Source organism: Nycticebus coucang, chromosome 12 (genome assembly GCF_027406575.1).
Source record: "Nycticebus coucang isolate mNycCou1 chromosome 12, mNycCou1.pri, whole genome shotgun sequence".
NCBI classification, from domain to species: domain Eukaryota; kingdom Metazoa; phylum Chordata; class Mammalia; order Primates; family Lorisidae; genus Nycticebus; species Nycticebus coucang.
The window spans coordinates 14,414,747-14,437,293 of record NC_069791.1 but is presented as its reverse complement, the minus strand read 5'-3'; the positions used below and the strand labels follow the sequence as shown (position 1 = coordinate 14,437,293).

General features: G+C 43.4%; 1 protein-coding gene across 3 annotated transcripts in view; it reads left to right on the top strand.

Annotated features, from left to right (window-relative positions):
* SCN8A (sodium voltage-gated channel alpha subunit 8) overlaps window positions 1-22,547 on the top strand; it is a 225,280-nt gene that overhangs the window by 187,266 nt on the left and 15,467 nt on the right. For 2 of the 3 annotated variants that reach the window (XM_053556312.1, XM_053556310.1), the window contains 7 exons: window positions 1,010-1,480; window positions 2,301-2,418; window positions 2,937-3,091; window positions 6,341-6,514; window positions 11,914-12,036; window positions 18,641-18,925; window positions 21,573-21,626. In XM_053556312.1, the coding sequence (XP_053412287.1) occupies window positions 1,010-1,480; window positions 2,301-2,418; window positions 2,937-3,091; window positions 6,341-6,514; window positions 11,914-12,036; window positions 18,641-18,925; window positions 21,573-21,626 (1,380 nt within the window). The remainder of the gene's footprint in view (window positions 1-1,009; window positions 1,481-2,300; window positions 2,419-2,936; window positions 3,092-6,340; window positions 6,515-11,913; window positions 12,037-18,640; window positions 18,926-21,572; window positions 21,627-22,547) is intronic. The other variant, XM_053556311.1, reaches the window with a different exon arrangement.

Below are 22,547 nucleotides of genomic sequence, written 5' to 3'. Positions count from 1 at the left end.
AAGCTTTTGTCTGATGCTTTGACAGTTGGCTATACAGCAGAACATGAAAGCTATCAGTTAAAGCTATTTTTGTTTATTTATTTATTTATGTGTATTTATTTATTTTTAGAGACAGGGTCTCTCCCTATCACCCAGGCTGGAGTGCAGTGGTGTCCTCATAGCTCACAGCAACCTCAAACTCCTGGGCTCAAGTGATCCTCCTGCTGCACCCTCCCGAGGAGGTGGGACTGCAGGCACAGGCTATCACACCCTGCTAATTTTTTATGTTATTTTTTTGTAGTGACAGTATCTTGTTATGTTGACCCAGATGATCTTAAATGCCTGGCCTCAAGCAATCCTCTAGCCTTACCCTCCCAAAATGTTGGGATTATAGGTGTGAGCCACGGCACCTAGCCATAGAGCTATTTTATTCTAAATGTTAGAAAACAAAGAAAATTTATTCTTAAAATAAGATGACATGAAGTATATTTCAGTGCTGCCTGCTTGATCTGCTATATGAAAGTTACCTCTTGAAGGCTAATTGTTGCTAACAGGGATACCCTAAGATATCTGTAGCTCAAGCACACATGGTGGTGCACTCTGTGGGCTTTCTCAATAGCGCCTATCTACCTTTTTATACTTTGGGATAATTTTCTTCCAAAGTGGATATGGCCTTTGCTTTTTTCTGATTATAAAAGAAGTAATATATTTTGGAGTATATGTGTGTGTGTGTATACATATATACATAAACACACACGTATACATATACACACACACATATATAAAAACTATAAAAGGACCAAGAAAAGAGGTGCTAAACTCCTTGTATTACAACCAAAACCAAACAAAATTCCCCCTTGGTGACATAAGTATTTAAAATACTATGTACACAAACACAATCCCATGGAACCTCTTGAGTCTGTCACATGAAGTCTGTTGGCTTCCAGTTTGCAGCCCTTCCCAAGTCAGTAGATAACTTTCCCTAATACCATTCTACTTTTGCTCCTTTTTTCCATCACTGCTGGTACAGGTGTTGAACCTGTTCCTGGCCTTGCTCCTGAGCTCCTTCAGTGCAGACAACCTGGCAGCCACGGATGACGATGGGGAAATGAACAACCTGCAGATCTCCGTGATCCGCATCAAGAAGGGTGTGGCCTGGATCAAGGTGAAGGTGCATGCCTTCATGCAGGCCCACTTCAAGCAGCGTGAGGCCGATGAAGTGAAGCCTCTGGATGAATTGTATGAAAAGAAGGCCAACTGTATTGCCAACCACACTGGTGCAGACATCCACCGGAATGGGGACTTCCAGAAGAATGGCAATGGCACAACCAGTGGCATTGGCAGCAGCGTAGAGAAATACATCATTGATGAGGACCACATGTCCTTCATCAACAATCCCAACTTGACCGTGCGGGTGCCCATTGCTGTAGGCGAGTCTGATTTTGAGAACCTCAACACAGAGGATGTTAGCAGCGAGTCAGATCCTGAAGGCAGCAAAGATGTAAGGTCCCAACCTAGAAACCAACTTTGATCCTGCGTGAGAGCTAATGGGGCTGTGTCAGCCATAGGCTCAGTAGAGCAATTCTGGAATAGCGAGTTCACTTTAAGAACTAGCTCCCCCACCCCCACCCACCCCCTGTATCATTCTAGGCCTTTCCTAGGTGATGTAGATTCCTGAGGTAGTCCTGGGTATAATGCTGTCACCTCTGGATCATCTGAGTGACAGGCTGGGATAAACCCTCAAGTACTTCCCTACCATCAATCTGGACCATATTCCTGAAAACCAGCATGCAGCCATGTTAGGTTTAGGATGGGTGTGTCGCTGTCTTCTGTGAATGGGAATCTTTTTTGTTGGTAGTGGTCATGGGTTTTTTTTTTTGGGGGGGGGGTTTGTTTGTTTTGAGATAACGTGTTGCTCTGCCTCCCCAGCTAGAGTGCAGTATCATCATCATAGCTCACAGCAACCTCAAACTCCTAGGCTCAAGCGTTCCTCCTACCTCATCCGCTAACTTTTCTATTTTTAGTAAAGATGAGGTCTCACTCAGGCTGGTATTGAACTCCTGACCTCAAGCCGTGGCCTCCCACAATACTAGGATTACAGGTGTGAGCCATTGCACCCAGCTTTGTGAGTGGGTTTTGGTGTTATACCCCATTCTAACAGAAGTTTTGGGGACCCTGTGTTTATGGTTTTTCCATCATAGTTGTAGCAGGAATTACAGAATAGACTCATAGCTGGCACCTCATCCCTTCCAGAAGTAGAGTTACCAGTGTAGAGCAGACTTATAGTTGTTGCTTCATCTCCCTTTTCCTTGCATATCTAGAAACTGGATGATACCAGCTCTTCCGAAGGAAGCACCATCGATATCAAACCAGAAGTAGAAGAAGTCCCTGTGGAACAGCCTGAGGAATACTTGGATCCAGATGCCTGCTTCACAGAAGGTGATCAGGGGCTGGAAGGGGATGGGCATGGGACACTCGCAGTCTCACAGACACATTGCTGCTGGGGTAATGGTTGGTGAGGGGCAGCTCAGTGGATATCTTCAAGAACTTTGTTCCCCACCCCACCATTTTGGAGGAAGTTTATTCCCCTTTTTGATTCTGACCCACACATATAACAAGTTTCCATTCCCAAAGTTCTTATTGTCTATTTTCTCTTGGCATTAGCCCAGAAGCTTCCATTAGCAGGCTGTGCCTGCCTCCTGACTACCATTTCTCCTCCCTCTCACTGCTTCTTTGTAGGGCATCTTCCTGAATCCAGAGGACCTTGCCTATTAGCCTTTGCAGAATAGCCTCAGCCCCTCTACCCTCTCCATTTCTCAGTCAGGAATTCTGATTCAGCCACTGTACTCCTGGCTGTGTAGTGGGACAGCACTGGGTGGGGCCTAGGAAGTGGAAGAGAGGGTGGGTCTGGGCGGGGTACATTTCTGGGTCTGACCTGCCTCTCCTGCTGGTGCCAGGTTGTGTTCAGCGGTTCAAGTGCTGCCAGGTCAACATTGAGGAAGGTCTAGGCAAGTCTTGGTGGATCCTCCGGAAAACCTGCTTCCTCATCGTGGAGCACAATTGGTTTGAGACCTTCATCATCTTCATGATCCTGCTCAGCAGTGGCGCCCTGGTGAGGTCCAGGGGAGAGTGTGATAAGGGGATGGCTGGGGAAGTGTTTAGAGAAACCAGTGGGAAAAAACTGTACGGGCCCAAGTCCAGTTTCTCTGAAAACACAGACTGGTTGTGGTCTCAAGGACAATGGTGTAACAAAGTACTTTGGGCTGACATTTTGAGCCTTTGGGATTAGAATCACACTTGCTCACATTCTGATCTTCTTTAGACTCAGCACTGTCCCTCTCAAGCCTGGACCCCCTTTTCGTTAGGAAGAGCTCACAAATTACCATGTATCCTCACTAGGATGTATCCTCACTACATGCCTCATTCTAAATAACTTTCTGGAATGAACTTCCTTTCTCACTTATCACCCCAAATCTCTCACTCTTCGTTCTTCAGGAGGAAGGTGATGTTCCTCCCCTCACTTTCCCTTCACTGCACTGGTTAGCTTTAGCAAACGTTCAGCGTTGGTTCTCTGGTACAAAGGTTATTTACATTCTCATCATCCTAAGTGCTTATCATTATGAGCAAGACACACAGTGTACTGAGCACACAGGCTCCTCCCCTGCCCAGATGAACTATCTTAACATTTTATTTGCATTCATTCTTAGCTGGATTTTAACTGAGGACACCTGAACAGAGTCTAGTGCAAGGGACTGAGTAGATCTGAGGGTAGCAGGGACTAGAGACAGTGCACACTTTCCTTCGTTTCATAAGAGAAAGGTGAAGGAGGTCAAATTTTTAAGTGTCTTTAAAGAAGTTGGGCACATTCATGTAGTTATGGAATCAAAGCTTAATTAATCTGGAAGCAAAAAATAAATTTTGGAGAAACCCCAAATTCAGTGTTAAAGAACCCAACAGTGCCTTAGCAAGTCTTGCTGAATTGAGAGACGGAACAAAGAGAAGCTGAGAGAAACAGTGATGTGCACTAAGGAGGAGCCCAAGGTGAAGAGGACAGCTTTCACAAAAAGGGTCGCAGAGAGTGAGTGGAAGACTAATATAGGAAGGTGTCAGGAGTCAAGTAGGAGGTAAAAAAGATGGCTGGGTAGGCACTGGTGTGAGTGGAGGGGAGCCAGACTGTGCCTCTTGCACCTGGGTCAATTGTCACATAAAGGAGCATTCACGCAACGCTTCTCAAGGAACAAAGGCAGTACCCAAGATGACAGCTCATTCTCTGCCCTTGAGAATAGGGAAGATCAGACTAAAGTGAGTGACTGGAGAAGTTGTTTACTTATTATTGTCATTGTTACTCTTCAAATCTAGTAAACAAAAACCTAAAATAACAGAGAGCATCCCCCATCATTTGATTCCTCTCTTTCCCGTCTGCACTTTAACTTTCTTCACTGCTTACTTTTGACAATTTTTAGATGATTCAGGGGATAGTTGCCTCAATACATGAAGACCCTGTGGGACAGTAGGCACAAGATTTAAGAGGAGCAGAATGAAGCCACAGCTACAATGTCCCAAAAAAGACTAGAATGCAATTACAGTGAGACTTCAGAGGGAGAAAATAGAGGCTCCAGCAACATAAAAGATCAGTTTTGGACATCTAGCGTATCTTGGGTTATATAATGAATTTCTAACAGAGTTAAGAGGAAACCTGACATGGATGCTGTTGCCTTCTTGATTGAGCAAAGGGGACTTATTTGTATCAAGACCCTGAAGACAGTGGAACCTCTGCTCCCTGTCCTCACTGCCCATCTATGCTCCCTGTCCTCACTGCCCATCTATGCTCCCTGTCCTCACTGCCTGTTGGTGAAATTGGAACACCTGTGATCTGTGCCTCCATATCTGCTCTTCCTTCTGCTGTTCAGAGCAGGCAACTCCCATGGCATCACAGGGGACATGTTTCTCTGCCTCACAGTCTTTTCCTGTGCTTTAGAAATTCCCTCCTCTTAGCACCACACCCATACAGTCCACTGCTCTGCAAATAGGAATGGTCATACCTTTGTGTCAGGAAATTAGTGCATTCATGAATTCCAGAGAAAGAAAGTAGGACTGACAACTGATCAATCTCAGCCGGTTAGGGGTTCCTTTGTTCCTTTCCCATGCATATTGCTTCACTTGGCTAGCCTTAAAAAAAGAAAGAAAGCAGTAGTGAGATTTTCTCCATCTGAATGTCTCCCACCTCGCTGACCCTCCACTCTACCTGTAGTGTCAAGGGGCTGGAAAGACAGAAGATTTTGTCATGTCTTTTATATATCACATTGGTGAGAATATGGAAAAGTTGGACCTCTCATATGCTGCTAGTGGGAATGGTATGACCATTTTGGAAAATAGTTTGACAGAGTCACCATAAGACCCAGTAATTCTATTCCTGGGCATACACCCTAGAGAAATGAAAACATTTGTCCACATAAAAACTTACATGTTGGCGGTGCCTGTGGCTCAAAGGAGTAGGGTTCCAGCCCCATATGCCAGAGGTAGCGGGCTCAAACCCTGCCCTGGCCAAAAGCTGCAAAAAAAAAAAAACACTTACATGTTCATAGCAGCATTGTTCATGATAGACAAAAACCAGAAACAACACAAATGACCATCAGCTAATGAAGGATAAACAAAATGGTATATCCATACATTGGAATATTATTCATCCTTAAAAAGAAAACCTATAGAGACAGAAAGTAGATTAGTGGGGTGGTACCTAGGACTATGGGGAATGAGGGATGAGAGGATGACAGCTAAAGGGTGGGCAGTTCTTTTGGAGGTAATGAAAATGTTCTAAAATTGGCTGAGTACCTGTAGCTCAAGTGGTTAGGGCACCAGCCACATACACCGGAGCTGGCGGTTTCAAATCCAGCCCAGGCCCACCACACAACAATGACAACTATAACCAAAAACTAGCCTAGCGTTGTGGCGAGCCCCTTTAGTCCCAGCTACTTGGGAGGCTGAGGCAAGAGACTCGCTTGAGCCCAAGAGTTTGTGGTTGCTGTGAACTGTGATGCCACGGCACTCTACTCAGGGCAACAGCTTGAGACTCTGTCTCAAAAAGAGAAAAAGAAAATGTCCTAAAATTGATTGGGATGATGGACCTAAAACTCTGAATATACTAAAAGCCATTTTAATTGGCTGAATTGTATGGTAAATTACATCTCAATAATAACTATTAAAAATATGGAACCTGTGTAGTAGGGGAATAGAGTGAAGGAGACAGGAGGCTGGTGGACGGGCCACGGCCCCTGGAGGCGCTGCCTGAGCATGGCAGTGCTCCCAGTGTCGTGTGCCTGCCTTGGGACACTGTGATAGGCAGCTGCTGCCTCTCTTTCAGGCCTTCGAGGACATCTACATAGAGCAGAGAAAGACTATTCGCACCATCCTAGAATATGCTGACAAAGTCTTCACCTATATCTTCATCTTGGAGATGTTGCTCAAGTGGACAGCCTATGGCTTCGTCAAGTTCTTCACCAATGCCTGGTGCTGGCTGGACTTCCTCATTGTGGCTGTACGTGTCCTGCTTTCTATTTTCCACCCTTTCTAGCAGGAAACAAAAATAGGGATCACTTTCAAGTGGCTGTAGCTGCCTGGAGCCCAGGTTATAGATCAAGATGTGGGTATAGGATTGGGTCAAGTTCCTTTCATAGCTCTCAGATCTTAATTGCAGGAAGGGGAACTCTTGCAGGGACTGACCAACCAGCCCTTTATTCTGTTGGGGATGGCTTAATTTATAGTCAGATATTGAGAGTTAGAAGTGGAATCATTAGTCTCAAAGCCCCTTTTTATTAGCCCGAGGACAGGAAGTTCCTTTCCCCAAACCAGCAGGATGTCCTCATTTTTTGGCCAGATGAGGTGGGCTGCTGGGCTGGAGGTGGTGGTGGATCTCTGTGTGCTCTCTTACTGGATGTCACCATCACCATTTCAATCCCACCTAAGTCTTGATATGAGACTCATTCATCTGAACAAGTCTGTTTATCAGGGAAAGAGAAGTTCACACCAGGATAAGTCACCGTCCACCCACACGGTACCATTTCTACAGCAGTCATCAAACTTGAGAAATCGTTTTGTCCTCCAGGTTCCAGGACCACCTCCAAGGCGTAATGGCCACGACCTCCCATGTTATTTTCAGGTTGGAAGCTGCATCGCCTATTTCTCTTATTCACCAGCACTTGTTCCTTGTTGGCTTTACTAATGATGATGACTATTCTCTTATTCTGTATAATAACAAAAACTTTTTTCTTTCAGTCAAATTAGTCTTTTAAAGAAAGGGTGAATAGGAATTGTAGGACCAAGGCCTCTTGGAAAAGTCAGTTCCTACAGAGGGCTTAGAAGTACCACGAAAGTGGAATGTTTAGAGGCTGGCTTGGTACATTTAGCATACGTGTTTCTGGCAGACTACCTACAGAGTGCTTCTGGGACCTAGGATTGAGCAGCATAGAAATCTCCCTCAGGCCCTGTGGCTCAAGCCTATAATCCTAGCATTCTGCGAGGCCAATGAGGGTGGATTGCTTGAGCTCAGGAATTCAAAACCAGGCTGAGCAAATGCTAAACCCCGGCTCTAAAAATAGCCAAGCATTGTGGCAGCGCCTGTAGTCCCAGCTACTTGGGAGGCTGAGGCAAGAGGATTGCTTGCCAAGAGTTTGAGGTTGTTGTGAGCTGTGACACCACAGCATTCTACTGAGGGCAACAAAGTGAGACTTCGTCCTAAAAAAAAAAAAAAGAAAAAGAAAAAAAGGAAGGAAGGAAGAAAAAAAGGAATCTCCCTCAGGTAATAGGAGCCTAGCACTCTTCACCGGTAATAATGTCTGCAGCTCCTATGGTTAGTGACCCTTCCCAGAGATGTCACTGTGCCCTCACTCATGCCCTCCATTTCAAAAACCCAGCTTTTGGGGAGAGGTCTAAATGAGGTGAGTTAGCCACCTTAAGGTGAAACAAATAGGGGTGGCCCCAGAGGGTGCCAATGTGAAACCCTTCAGCAACTGTTGATACCACCTTCTGGTAGAAGGACCTCTAGCTCCCACAGACAAAAGCTGGAGCTTTGAGACTTAAGGAATGGGTTTGGGACAATAAGGCACAGAAAATTAAAGTGAGACTTGGTCAACTCTCTTTCTAGAAAAAGGGGAAGTGCCATAGAATCTTCATTTCACAGGAACTCCTCAGGACCACCTGGAGTCCAATGGGATGCCTGAACTCAGGCATCCTAGCTGCTCTAGAGAAGCTGTTACTTGGAACAAAGCTTCCCCACCATGAGTTTTCCCTCCACTGTCTACCCTAACCTCAACATTCTTCCTCTTCTTGCTCTTCTCTTGGGAGTGAGCTACCCCAGAATTGAGGATATTGATCAGGTATCCTGTATGCTTCTGGTACCCAAATGTGCTGCTGAAAGCATCAACAGTCCTATACATCACCATTTTTTTTAACAAACATTTTAATAATATTTTTATAACCAAGTGACAAGAATCCATAGCTTTGGAATGTTGCTGGATTATTACGTTGCCCTGGGGCCTAACATTAGCTCCTGTGAACACCTCTATACCAGTTATGAGTAGACAATATAAACTGGAGCACATTCCCTGTGTGGACTTGTTCCAGAAGTCATAACAAATCACAGGGGGATGGGCATGCATGGTTCTAGCCCCTGGGAAACTCAAACTACCTTCCAGGGCAACTGTGGTCTGACTGCAGACTTGAGTTAAGTGGGTACATCCCCAGACCCTCACAGTGGCACCACTGGTTACCACTTTTGAGTTTCAGATGGGAGAATAAGCTGTGGACCAGCATCTGAACAGCTGAACTAGTAAGAGTTTTTGCTGTCCATTTGAGTAAAATGTCTGATTCCTCTGGCATTGTGAAACATTCGGCAGGTTAGGCACTTATTCAGCACTGTCTCAGAGATTGTCTTCCTCCTATTTCATGCCCCGGTGACTTGATGTCTGAATCCGTTATTCATCACCAGATATGTTCCCTAGTGGATTTTCATTTCTTTGTTTCTCTCTAAATGCAAAGAGGGTGCTTTTCAGAGTCATGGGGATAATCTAGACAACTTTGAAGGTTAATTATCTTCTTTGTAAACTATGTGAGTTCCCAAATAGGAACATTTTATTTTGTTCAGGTCCTTAACTGCACTGGAGCTGGTGTTATCTTTTCCCAAGGAAATTTATATCACATCTATGGAGGTTAGCCAGCATTTCAGCTCCAAGTATGGGAACTTTGAGAGACCACTCACTACATCCTGAATTCAGACTACTGAAAACATTCTCTACTTGAAAATGTTCACTTCATTTTGAGAAAGCCACCTAGTGTCTCTATCCCCTTCTTTTCCATCCCCACAGCCATAGATGCCCTGAATTGTGACATCTCTCAATTTCTCTTTTTTTTAAAGGTTGGATTCTTTTCTTACAGTATACTGTAAGTAATATTGGGATTATCTCTAGGCAGGGCTTAACATGGAGACTCAGAGGATTGTAAGAAGAGCCCTCAACTGCTAAGGAACAACCCAGATAAGACCCTCATTGATCCTGTTTTAGGAGAGCTTGACCAGATTAATCATCTGAGCCACAGATTATCTCTCAGCAGCGGTTAGAACCATGCTCTGAATCGGCCTTGGTGCTTCCTCCACCCCTCTCCCCACATAGGCCTTTTGTTATCAGACAAGTCACCTACCCTGAAGATCCTATAGCCACCCAAAGCTTGGTTTCTTGCAGTCTTTACTGGCAAAGTTTCACAAGGTGAACTATGACTTTTGAACTCAGGTACTCGGTTGAGATGGGACTGCTTCCCAGCAGTTCCTTTTGAGGCTTCACTAAGAATCTGGCAATTTTAGATTATTTGGGGTTAAGAATTGGCTGCACTTGGCAATAGTAAGCAGGAAACACCTCAATATAAATTCTCACAGATAATGATGGGTAGACAAAAAGTGATTGGGTGGTGTTGCTGTGCTCTAGATAAGGCTTTTGAAACCCTTGTTTTGGACAGAGATTGACCTCTGGACCACATACCCTTCAAAGACCATTGGAGTAGCCTAATAGGGGAAGATTTACTTCCAGATTTGCTTTGGACTCTGTCTGGGGCTCCAGAGGAGATACCTCCACTGATGGATTATGAGCACATGCATAGATAGATCATCCTTTATAAAACTGAAGCCTTTAAGCCTGCTCTACCCTGACCCTTGCTAGGTCATTGACCTTACGTTTCTACTCCTGCCACTCCTGCTGCTTAATTATAAATGTCTTCAGACTTTTGAAAATTGTGTATGTGCAGTTCAGAGATACAGAATCAAAGAATTAAAGCCCTAGGATACAGATAAAAAGCAGCAAATGAAACTAAGTTATAGATTGTTTCTTTTCTTTCTCTCTAAATTTGCTTTAAAATATTACCAGTTTAAGCTAAGCATATCTGCAACCACCACTTCAGGGCATTTTAGAGCTGTTGATGGGGATATCTTAACCAATCTCAGAATTTGTGGTAAAATAAGAAAAAAGACTGCTCTAAGAAACCCAGAGCCCAAACATTCCAGGATTTGACAAACTGAAGGCATTTTTAGGTCTGGTCTGCCCTGAAGAGCTAGCTGTCTGTCTCAGGTCAGGCCTAGGCAGCCCAAGGTAGTAAGTATTGTGTCATGGGAGCTGCTCTGAGAGCTCTGGTAGAACAAGGTAAGTTTAAGTTTGCTTCTGGAAGAGCAGAAAGTCATTCGACCAAGAGATTAGGCCTGGAGACCTACAGCTTGCTTCACCCTACTGTGGCAATATACTCAACTCTGGGTTGTTCAGACACTGGTAATGCTGTTGGAATATTGTCATATAGTCCACCCATTGAGGATGGATGTGATCTGTTACTGAAAGAGAGCTTGCTGGGCAGAAGCCAGGCAACATGAGTTTTCAATCTTGGCTTCAGAACTTGCCAGCAGGACACTGGGCAAATTCTTGTGTATGGGTCTCGATTTCCTCATCTATAAAATGAAAAAGTAAATTCCAAGAATTCTTCCAGCTGCTCTATTGATGAAAATCATAGGAGATTGTCCTGGAAACAAGAGACCAGAGCCAAGTCATTTTGGGCTGTTCTGGAAGGAAAGAACGAGAATTACAGGGAAAAGTATGGATTCAGTTGTCTAGACCCACCCAAGTTCTCATGGTCACACGGGGGTTATGTTGTAGTTAAAAGGTGGAAGAATGATTATAGTTAAATGTGAGAGATAGAAGAGTGACGTAGTGAGTTCTCATGGAGCCAAAATTCTGTCAAGAAGTTTCCTTCTTGGGTTCTTTCCTTCTTGGGCACTGCAAAGTCAGCTGTGATACTTACTGAATATATTTCAATTGTTGATGCAGCGACTCATCAGATTCTCAAACAAATGGTTTTTTGTCAACCAGGAGTAAGAGAGCTTGTCCCTGTTGGAAATCCAATGATGAATGAGCTGAGGAGGGGGCAGCTTGTGTGGAGTATGTGTATTTATCTGTATTCTTTTCCATAGGTACCATTAAATTTGTCTGCCTTAATTTAATGGGACCTTCCGGGAGCTGCAGAGGCTGTAAAGGGCGAGGGTAAGGTTCTTGTCACCTGTTCAGGCTCCTCTCCTTCCAGGGGAACTTCCTCCTTCCCCCTCTCCCTCCAGCCTCTTCCCTTTTCCAACTTGTATGTATGTTCTTTCTCCTTCTCTTCCCTTTGTGTTTTTTCTTCTGCCTCTCTCAACCACCTTTCCTTCCAGGTCGTTTGAGTCAAGTTGAAGTAGGCAGCTGGTGTTACCCATTTCCTCTACCTGGGGGGTCCCAACCTGTGTGATCAGGGCTAGGGGCTTTATTCTAACACTCTGGAACCTCTTTCTTTTCTTTTCTTTTCCTTTTTTTTTTTTTTTTTTTATGTTTGTGTGTGTTTCCTTTTTTGTTTTTGTTTTTCTCTTCTGTTTCCGTGTAGGTCTCTTTAGTCAGCCTTATAGCTAATGCCCTGGGCTACTCGGAACTAGGTGCCATAAAGTCCCTTAGGACCCTAAGAGCTTTGAGACCCTTAAGAGCCTTATCACGATTTGAAGGGATGAGGGTAAGATACTAAGAGCAGCTGATCCTTCTGCATGCCACTGGATATTGTTTAAGCATGCTAGAACTGATCACATGGTGGAAAGATCATTCAGACACGAGTTCTGTGATGCAGCTGCTGATTTGATCCTCCACTCTTCCTCCCCCACACCCGCCCTGTGTGAAGGGGAGTTGCATTAAGCTGCCTCATCACATTAATACTGGGCCCACCCCAACAACATGCCATCGCAGAACATGTTAACATTGGCTATCTCATTTGGCCTGGCTTAACTGTAGCACTTGGGGCAGCTTTCTGGGCTGTTGATTTAATAGGGAGAATCACCAGGTGCAAAGAAGGGGAATTGTGACCCACAGACCCACTGAAAAGCATAGGCTGTAGGCAGGGAGCACTGTGCAGGGGTATCAGCCAGGTGAGGACTGTGGCCTTGGAGTCACTGGGAAACTGGCTGATAAGGGGCTTAGAGACGTAATGGCAGGCCTGGAAGTGGGGATGAAGCAGAATTTGGCATGACCCTGGGAGAAGAAATGCTTTCTTTCTATTCTGATTCCTCTTATTGCACCTTGTTGTTCTCAGCCCAGTCCCACAAGGACTGGCAGCCTCTGTCTAATAGCAAAGCTTTCCTCCTCACCCCCAATCCCTCTGCCCATGCTGTGTGGTCCCTCTTCTAACACTGTAAAAACAAAAAACAAGTGTGATGCTAGACAACTGAATATGAGCTAGTTCTCTTGAAATTTCTCAATAACTCCTGTTCCTGCTTTGGTGATACTCCACCCAAATCCAACCAGTACAAGGTGTTGTCACCCTGCCAACTTAACAATAAGGCACCCTCTTGCAGTGCCTTTTTCTGGTCTCTTTTGATTTAAGTGTGTGTGTGTGTGTGTGTGTGTGTATACATGCATGCACACACACACAAAAGTCAATTTCTTAAAAATCAAGTGGGCAATTGTCTTTGGTGGTAATCGTTGTCCTTTGACAATCCAGAGAGGTCTGTTATACTTAACAAGACCAAGAAAACTCATTTCAGTTCAGATGTGGAATACATGCAGGAGAGCAAATCAGAGGATCTGTTTTTAAATGTTCAAACACCAGCATGTAGGGATAAAAATTAACTGTCGCAGTAGTGCACGTGAGGCAAGGCTGATTGAAGTAACTAGACACCAGGACAGTGCTGCTTCATTCATTCCACATCTGTGATCCCTGGCCACTATTCCATGAAGCCACCCATAATTGTACAGGAAAAATGGAAACTTCATTGGAACTTGGGAATGTTACTCTATTATTTGAACTTATTCAGGCAAATGCTTTTTGCAACAAATTCTCGTTTCTTGTGTAGCACAGTCACAGTTTGGTTTACTAAATGTTAGCTTTCTGCATCCCTCCCTCCTGAAACCATCTGTAGGAAGGGACGTTCCACAGCAGTATAAATTCATTTTAACTTTTTTTAACTTGCAATTTGTAAGTCTTTCTCCCACAGATAAGAGAGGTTTTAGGACATGTACAATAATGTCATTGTTAGGCTCAGGCTAAATGTAGGAAGAGAGAGTATATTGCACAGGACTCAGTGGTGGAGAGGGCCACGGTGTGGTTGAAAATGTTAAAATGCTCATGCCTCTTCCCCCTACCTTTGCACAATTTTTCAGAAGAGATCAGTTGAATTTTTAAATAAATTATGATAGTTTTGTTAAAGAGTTCACTTTGGTAACTGAAATACTGAGGACAAGATGCAACTAAAAACTCACTGAAGGGGCAGTGCCTGTAGCTCAGTGGGTAGGGCGCCGGCCACATAGACACAGACTGGCGGGTGCCAACCTGGCTAAACAACAGTGACAACTGCAACAAAAAAATAGCTGGGCGTTGTGGCGGGCACCTGTAGTCCCAGTTACTTGGGAGGCAGAGGCAAGATAATTAAGCCCAAGAGTTTGAGGTTGTTGTGAGCTGTGATACCACGGCTCTTTACTGAGGGCAACATAGTGAGACTCTGTCTCCAAAAAAAAAAAAAACACTGAAGACAATCCTTGCAACATTGTACCTGAGCTTAGTAGCCTGCAATCCTCCACCTCCCCTAACAGTGATCCTGGATCGCCAAAGGAGATTGGTAACACCTGAAGAAAGCACATACACTCACTCACTCTCAGAAGGCCCACCCATTTTCCACTTAGAAATCATTACTGCCAGTTAGCCCTGTAGCAGACAGCAATAGTCCTCACTGATCAGTGGATGCCAATTTGCTCATGAGGCGGTTGTTTGAATAACTGGGATGTAGGAGCCCTTTGATAGCCATACCTTTTCCCTGTAGCTGCTGCTCCTTCCCGCCTTCCCTGGACTCAGTTTCCATTCCATCAAAGATTTGTCAACTTACAAGTAGTTTAGGAGCCCAGGGATCCAGATTTTTCAAATAAGATAATATGACCAAGAACAAATTTGAACCCAAAGCTGGAATTTAGAACAATAAGCATGGAGTAAGGGAAGGTTTAGTATGGGAGAGCCGCCTCATTGGTTGACCCCAGTCAGCTAACAGTACCAGTTGGGCAAGTGGAGAGAGCTCAGAAATCTGTTTCTGTCCCACAGCTTCCCAGCCCTTCTGTGGGAGAGTGACTGCAAAAAGAAAAAAATCGAATTTGGCTAGGTGTATAGTAAGTTCCCTAGTAATAAACAGAAATAGGCACACTTGTTTTATTGAAACGTCATCTTTCTATCAGGGCTGTTTTCTATTCTTTGATTCAGGTTCTTCTGCATGCCAACATTAAAGAGATTGCCCTTAGAACATTTTAAATAGGAAATCTTCATGAAATGAACACCAGCCATGCAGATGGGCTCAACTGTCACTGTGCTGCTCCAGTTACAGCTCAGACCTTCCACCTGAGAGGAGCATAGACCTGAGCCTGTCCTGGGACTCTGACTTCAGTCTCCTCTCTCCTTCCTCAAACCAAAGACCAGAAAACGGAAGCGTCATGCTGTTGGCAAAGGAATACTTAACGTAGTTCTTTGCTTTTCTCTCCTCCATAGTAATCTTCATTTAAAGATTTTGCTGTGCTATTAAATTTTTGAGGGTATATAATAGTAATGCTATGAAACATGCATGCGTTTTGTTGATTGTCAGTACATAGTTGTCCATTAAAGCCATGTTCCCTCTGCCAGATGTTCAGATTTTATATTATTTAATGAGCCACAGTAATGTCCTAGGCATTATAGCAAAGGCTCAACTGCTGTAAGGATTTGTATCCATTGGAATTTTCTCATCAATTAAGTGGGATTTGTATCAATGACCAAGGATAAAGTTCCATTGAAAAAAGTAACTTTTTTTTTTGTGGCTTTTTTTTTTTTGGCTGGGGCTGGGTTTGAACCCGCCACCTCCGGCATATGGGTCTGGCGCCCTACTCACTGAGCCACAGGCGCCGCCCGAAAAAAGTAACTTTTTATCCTTTACTAGAACTTAGCTTTGAGAAATATTTCTATATTTATTTTTTAATTATAAATTTTATAACTAAAAGCAATGTAGAACAACTAAAGTTAGTAGAGAGGAAATCCAACTTACTATCACTTGAAACTTGAATTATCGTTTATAATATATCTTTAGCGTGAGAGTTCAAAATAAGCAGTATGGTTTCTTTCCTTTTGGTTGCTTTGAATAACAGCACAATGACAATTCTATATGAAGCCCAGTTAAACAATTTCTATTTCACATATTGCAGCTAATGTTACAGCAAGGGAGAATTATTAGTAAATTTCATCAATTCTGTTTTCTCTTTAATTCATAAAACTAAGGTAGGAAGGTTTTCTTTGGTTATGATTAGTAAATGAAAGAACATTTGTGCCTTAAAAATACTTCATATTGGGCCAGGCACAGTGGCTCACGCCTGTAATCCCAGCACTCTGGGAGGCCAAGGAGGGTAGATTGCCTGAGCTCATGGGTTCAAGTTGTGGTGGGAGCCTGTAGTAGTCCCAGCTACTTGGGAGGCTGAGGCAAGAGAATTGCTTAAGTCAAAGAGTTTGAGGTTGCTGTGAGCTCTGATTTTACTGAGGGCAACAAAGTGAGACTCTATCTCAAAACAAAAAACTTAAGATTTTATAGGATTTTTATGTCATTTCAGAGAATAAGGCTCAGTATATATTATTTATATTGATTCCTTTGCTCAGATCTATGAAGTATAAAAGTTCATAGATCGCAAGACATGATTGCAAGAGGGACTTTACCTAACAATTGCAATCAGTGTAACCTGGCTTATTGTACCCTCAATGAATCCCCAACAATAAAAAAAAAAAAAAGTTCATAGATCACTTAGTCAATCAGCTAATTTTTCTTCCCTACTGTAGTCATTACCCCATACTTAACTGTAATACACAGACACTATCTAGAACAGGCTAGACTGGATTTGAGTAGAAGTTTAGAATTCTCTGTATAGTTAGGAGAGTTCTAGAGGAAGTAGGTTCTGAACTGAGATAAAAATCACATTTCTAGGTTTGGGGGGGCTACTTCTGCTGCACGTTTGTAATGATTTGACAGAAGGTCATAACTCACCAAGCTCTGCTGTAAAATGCCATCACATAGACTTGAGCTTTTGAACTTTCACATAGTCTACTCTCTGTTGGGCGGCGCCTGTGGCTCAGTGAGTAGGGCGCCTGCCCCATATGCCGAGGGTGGCGGGTTCAAACCCAGCCCCGGCCAAACTGCAACAAAAAAATAGCTGGGTGCTGTGGCGGGCGCCTGTAATCCCAGCTACTCGGGAGGCTGAGGCAAGAGAATCGCGTAAGCCCAGGAGTTGGAGGTTGCTGTGAGCTGTGTGATGCCACAGCACTCTACTGAGGGCCATAAAGTGAGACTCTGTCTCTACAAAAAAAAAAATCTACTCTCTGTTGTTTGAGAAATGATTATTTCATTTGTGAATCATCCCCCTTTTGCCTGTTCTTTTGCACATTCCATTGCTTTTTAGTGCTCCCACCAAAGGGTGAGCAACTGGAGAATGAGGAGGTAAATTCAAATCTGAATACCTAACAACTTCACTAACAAATAAATAAATATAAACACCATTCCGTAAAATAACATTGAAGATTTTCCAGATTTCATCTATTCTTTCCTTGCTCAAAGTAATAAACATTTTATACTAATGATGGAGCTATCAAATCTAGAAGAGATTTCTTGGTCTTAGAATTAAGAAATAACTGCCTCTCAATCTGACGACCTTCACATGTGAACTGGAGAAACACAAAATGAGCATTTTAATATGAAAGGAAGAATGACTCCTTAGCAGACTATGAGACAAAATAGGTCTCTTCTCAACCCCGGGTTCTGATGAGTGACTGTACAGTCTACAGCAAAGAACAAACTAAGGACAACCCAAACCTAAAACCTAAAGCTGCCCCCTGGTGTTTCTTGCACAGCATGACCCTTCCACCTTTCCATGCTGTGCTGGTTTGACAGCCGTCATGTCTCTTACTTGCACAAAAAAACTGTTGCAGGGACATGGGAAAAGACAGACTTCATTTATATTTATTTTAACTCTATTCAAGGAAAAAAGAAGAAACATTTCTCCCACATTAGGGTAGCCTTTCTGGACCTTAGCAGTCCTGTTTAAGACCAACAGCAAGTGAGGATCAGGGTAGAAATGAAAACCAGCCCTATTTTCTGTCATACCACCTGAAATGTTTCTGTAAGCACTTCGAACCCCTCTGATGAGGGGTTAATCAAAGTTAAAAACAACCCAGAAACTTCAATTCCTAAGGGTTTTTTCTTTTTTTTTTTATATTCCTGACCTTACTATAGTCAGTGATTAACAGTATGCCAATTTTTGAGTTTTAAGAGCAGCAATAGACTGACTCAAACTCTCCAAAACAAACACAAACTTAACATCATTCCTATTTCTAATACATTGTGAAGCGTGGAGTCAAGCCCTGGGTGGAACAGAGATGTCAGCATTAGCCAAGCAGGGGTGACTTTTAGATTTAGAAGCCCACAAAGTCAGGGGGAAAAGGTGACTTCAAGAAGATGGTCCTTGAGTGAAAAGCACGTTTGTTCCGATTTTATCTTATACTGTTTGGTAGAGGGAATATAGCTTTTTCTTCTCGAGCCTGCACAACATGCATGCTCAGCTATTGCCTGAAGTAAAATAACTGGCCTTGCATAGTCATAAAAGAGACATTCTGTACTGTTGGCTGATTCTCTGCTAACCCCAAAGGGTAGTTCTGTGTGATTTTTAATAATCACCTTGTTTTTCAGAAGGGGAATGTCTGTTGAAAGGCAGCTAGTGAACTTAAAGTTACTGGATTTTCCCATGGGGGTTTATTTTATGAATTGAGGAAGAGGGAGACTGGACTATGATAATTTTTTCAGTCCCAGGTTGGTGCACGGGAGAGATCTAGGTCAACATGGGCAGGGGAATTTTTATTAATTGAAATAAAGATGGAACTTAATAAAATTCCTTAAAAATAGTTTCTAGACTTACAGATTTTGGGTCCCTTATGGATCTGTCCAGTTACTCTAATTCCAAAGGCAACATAATGTTTCTGTAACAGAATGAGCCATACAATGTCATTCCCCTCCTGGAAATCAAAAGAACAGGCTCATCATGGGTTCCTCCCAACACTCAGTAACCTCCCCCTTCCAATGCAGGTGGTGGTGAATGCCTTGGTGGGCGCCATCCCCTCCATCATGAATGTGCTGCTGGTGTGTCTCATCTTCTGGCTGATTTTCAGCATCATGGGAGTTAACCTGTTCGCGGGAAAGTACCACTACTGCTTTAATGAGACTTCTGAAATCCGATTTGAAATTGAAGTGGTCAATAATAAAACTGAGTGTGAAAAGCTCATGGAGGGAAACAATACAGAGATCCGATGGAAGAATGTGAAGATCAACTTTGACAATGTTGGGGCAGGATACCTGGCCCTTCTTCAAGTGGTAAGTGTTGTTTTTTCAGTTCCATGCAACTTACGCAGCTAGCAAAAATCCCTTTTGATTTTTTTCTCAACCATACTTCCAGAATCAGGATTATGCTTAATAAGTCCAAGAGCACAATGTCATTTCTCAGCCCAGCTTCAAAGAGATGCCTTTCCTAAGTGGTCTCTGACTTCTACAAGATCTCATTCAAAGGGAATCTCTGGTTGTGCTCAAGAACAGAGTTCAGCTCAGCAGCATATAAAGATTTCTGTAATGTAATAAAGTGGTGGAGCGGTCACATCTACCTGCGTCATAGTGTGTAGTTAAAGAGAAAGACTCCCCCCAAAAATCAAGAAGACGTGCATAGGCAAAAATAAGAAATGATGGCAATTTTGATTGAGGTGAAATAATTCTACATGCTAGCTGCAGAATAGTTAAGAAAAGAATATGACAGTGCGGGCGGCGCCTGTGGCTCAGTCGGTAAGGCGCCAGCCCCATATGCCGAGGGTGGCGGGTTCAAACCCGGCCCCGGCCAAACTGCAACCAAAAAATAGCCGGGCGTTGTGGCACGCGCCTGTAGTCCCAGCTGCTCTGGAGGCTGAGATAAGAGAATCGCTTAAGCCCAGGAGTTGGAGGTTGCCGTGAGCTGTGTGAGGCCACGGCACTCTACCGAGGGCCATAAAGTGAGACTCTGTCTCTACAAAAAAAAAAAAGAATATGACAGTGCAAGTGGTGCCTGTGGCTCAAAGGGGTAGGGTGCCAGCCTCATATGCAAGAGGTGGTGGGTTCAAACCCAGCCCTGGCCAAAAACTGCAAAAAAAAAATTAAAAAAAAGAATATAACAGTGCATTAAGGCCGCATTAACATCAGTTCCACCCCAGAGAAAGGCCTCAGACTAATATGTCACAGTAAGAAAGGATTTATTTTAATTATTCAGATAATTCTCTTTTGCCTAATTTCATTCCATCATGCCTAATTTTCTCTTTTGCCAAATGTTTAGAATGTTTGATAAGACAGTACTATGAAATGAAAGCTCAATAAGCTTTGGAATTGGATGTAGATGAGCTTTTTTGGCTATGTAACTTTGCACAAATTATTCAACCTATATGTATTTCTCCATTTATTAAATATAGATAATAATACCTTTTATGGTTAAGAGGATTTGTGATTTATTTTTCATTTCTTAGCACAATGCCCAGTACATAGCAGTGCTCAATTAATGGAAATTGCTATTATGTATTTTTGTTACTATTATTACCATGCCTATATCACACAATTCTTGAGAGTACTAAATGCAATAATATTGAGATGAAGCTGTCAGCCTAACTTTACACATAGTAAACACTATCAGCCAGTAACAGAAAGCAAAGTTCATGAAATGAGCAGTAGTTTATTCCACCTATAGCTCTTTTGCTATTCTTTCCCAGGGCATGAAATTAGACCCACACGTTGAACCTGAATTGAAGCAGCTCCAGAAAACTAGACACATCAACAAGCCAATCATACATGGTAGTCACAGAATACAGTACTAGAGCTGTCAGATGAAAAAGATTCCCACCACACCCTGAAAAAGCTGAGAATCTAGCTGAATAAATAAAACACGGAGAATATTGGTTTCCAAAATCAGCTAGATATGGAAGATGGAAGGAGTAGCATTGGGAAGGAACTATGAAGAACGAAGCCAGTATTGTCTCTGCATGGGCTACGCATGTGGGTGGGAGATAACTTCTGACTTTGTTTTTTGTTTTAATGCAACAATTAATTTTCCAGAGCCCCATTGCGTAACACCTTTGCAAAAAAATGACTCCATGGGCTTGGTACCTGTAGCTCAGCAGTTAAGGCACTGGCTATATACACCAGGGCTGACGGGTTCAAACCTGGCCGGGGCCTGCTAAACAATGACAACTACAAACAAAAAAAAATAGCTGGGCGTTGTGGCGGGCGCCTGTAGTCCCAGCTACTTGGGAGGCTGAGGCAAGAGAATCACTTAAGCCCAAGAGTTTGAGGTTGCTGTGAGCTGTGACGCCTCAGCACTCTACCAAGGGCAAGCTAGTGGGACTCTGTCTCCAAAAAAAAAAGACTCCATGATGGAGAGCTAAGTTCTAAGCACCTTCAGTAAACCTTCAATAAATTCCTGCCATTCACTTATAAATATGATTTTGCCCTAGCTTTAGGCAGCCTTCTCAGGCCCATTTTAAAGACCTTTTCTAAAGCAATGATCTAATGATCATTACCATTGTGTTTTTTTGCCAAACTTTGGTGTTGCTTTCAGGGACTTACATAAAGTTCCCTTGGGATCTGTACTGATAAACAGAAAATTCTATGTCTGAGTGAGGCTGTGCCCAAACTGCCTGTCATGTGTTGTCACTGAACCTCAGCCTGACCTTTGGGACCCTGCCCAAACTCCTACCCACGGCCTTACAGACATAGTCTAATGCAGGGGTCCTCAAACTATGGCCCGCGGGCCACATGCAGCGGTGTGAATTGTATTTGTTCCCATTTTGTTTTTTACTTCAAAATAAGATATGTGCAGTGTGCATAGGAATTTGTTCATAGTTTTTATTTTAAAACTATAGTCCGGCCCTCCAACAGTCTGAGGGACTATGAATTGGCCCCCTGTTTAAAAAGTTTGAGGACGCCTGGTCTAATGCCCTACTCTGTTTGCCAGGCGACCTTCAAAGGCTGGATGGACATCATGTATGCAGCTGTAGATTCCCGCAAGGTAAGGGGGTACGTGGTGAAAACCCAGCCTTCCTAGATGGTCGGAAAGCAAGCAGAATCCCACCAAGAAAGAAGAAAAGAGGGAGGGATGGGAATGGAGGACTTGTAGTTTCTATTTGGAATATTCATTGCTTGTTTTATTATTTTGTTTATTTTTGTGTTTTAGGGTTTTGTTAATTTTTGGGTTTTGGTTGTTTGTTTGTTTCTTTGAGACAGAGTCTTACTCTGTCGCCCTGGGTAGAGTGCCCTGGTGTCATAGCTGACAGCAACCTCAAACTCTTGGGCTTAGGTGATCTACCTTCCTCTGTTGCCCAGAGTGCTAGGATTATAGATGTGAGCCACGCCCAGTCTTGTTGCTTGTTTATTGATTATAGATCTTTCTCCTCCTTACAGTGAGCCACCACTCTCTTATATTAAAATTAGCTCCAGATGGTTAGGCTGTTGATCTCTACTTGGCTTTAATAGAGTTGTCCATGTGTCAATCCTTTTTTTTTTTTTTTTTTTAAGTCAGAGTCTCACTCTGTTGTCCAGGCTAGAGTGCTGTGGCATCAGCCCAGCTCATAGCAACCTCAAACTCCTGGTCTCAAGCAATCCTTCTGCCTCAGCCTCCTGAGTAGCAAGGACTACAGGTGGCCACCACTACTCTAGGCTAATTTTTTTCTATTTTTAGTAGAGATAGGGTCTCGCTCTTGCTCAGGCTGGTCTAGAACTCCTGAGCTCAAGCTATCTTTCCCTCTTCGGCATTCTAGAGTGCTAGGATTACAGGCCTGAGCTGCCACACCCTGTCCAATCCTGCTTTCAGTAAAAATGTGGCTCCTAGCAAACAGCTCTCTCTTGCCTCATGATTTGCATGTTCTCCATGCAGGAGTCTTGTCCTCTTAAGGCAGGCCAAGCCAGTGTGGAGAAGGAGGCAAGAAGAAAG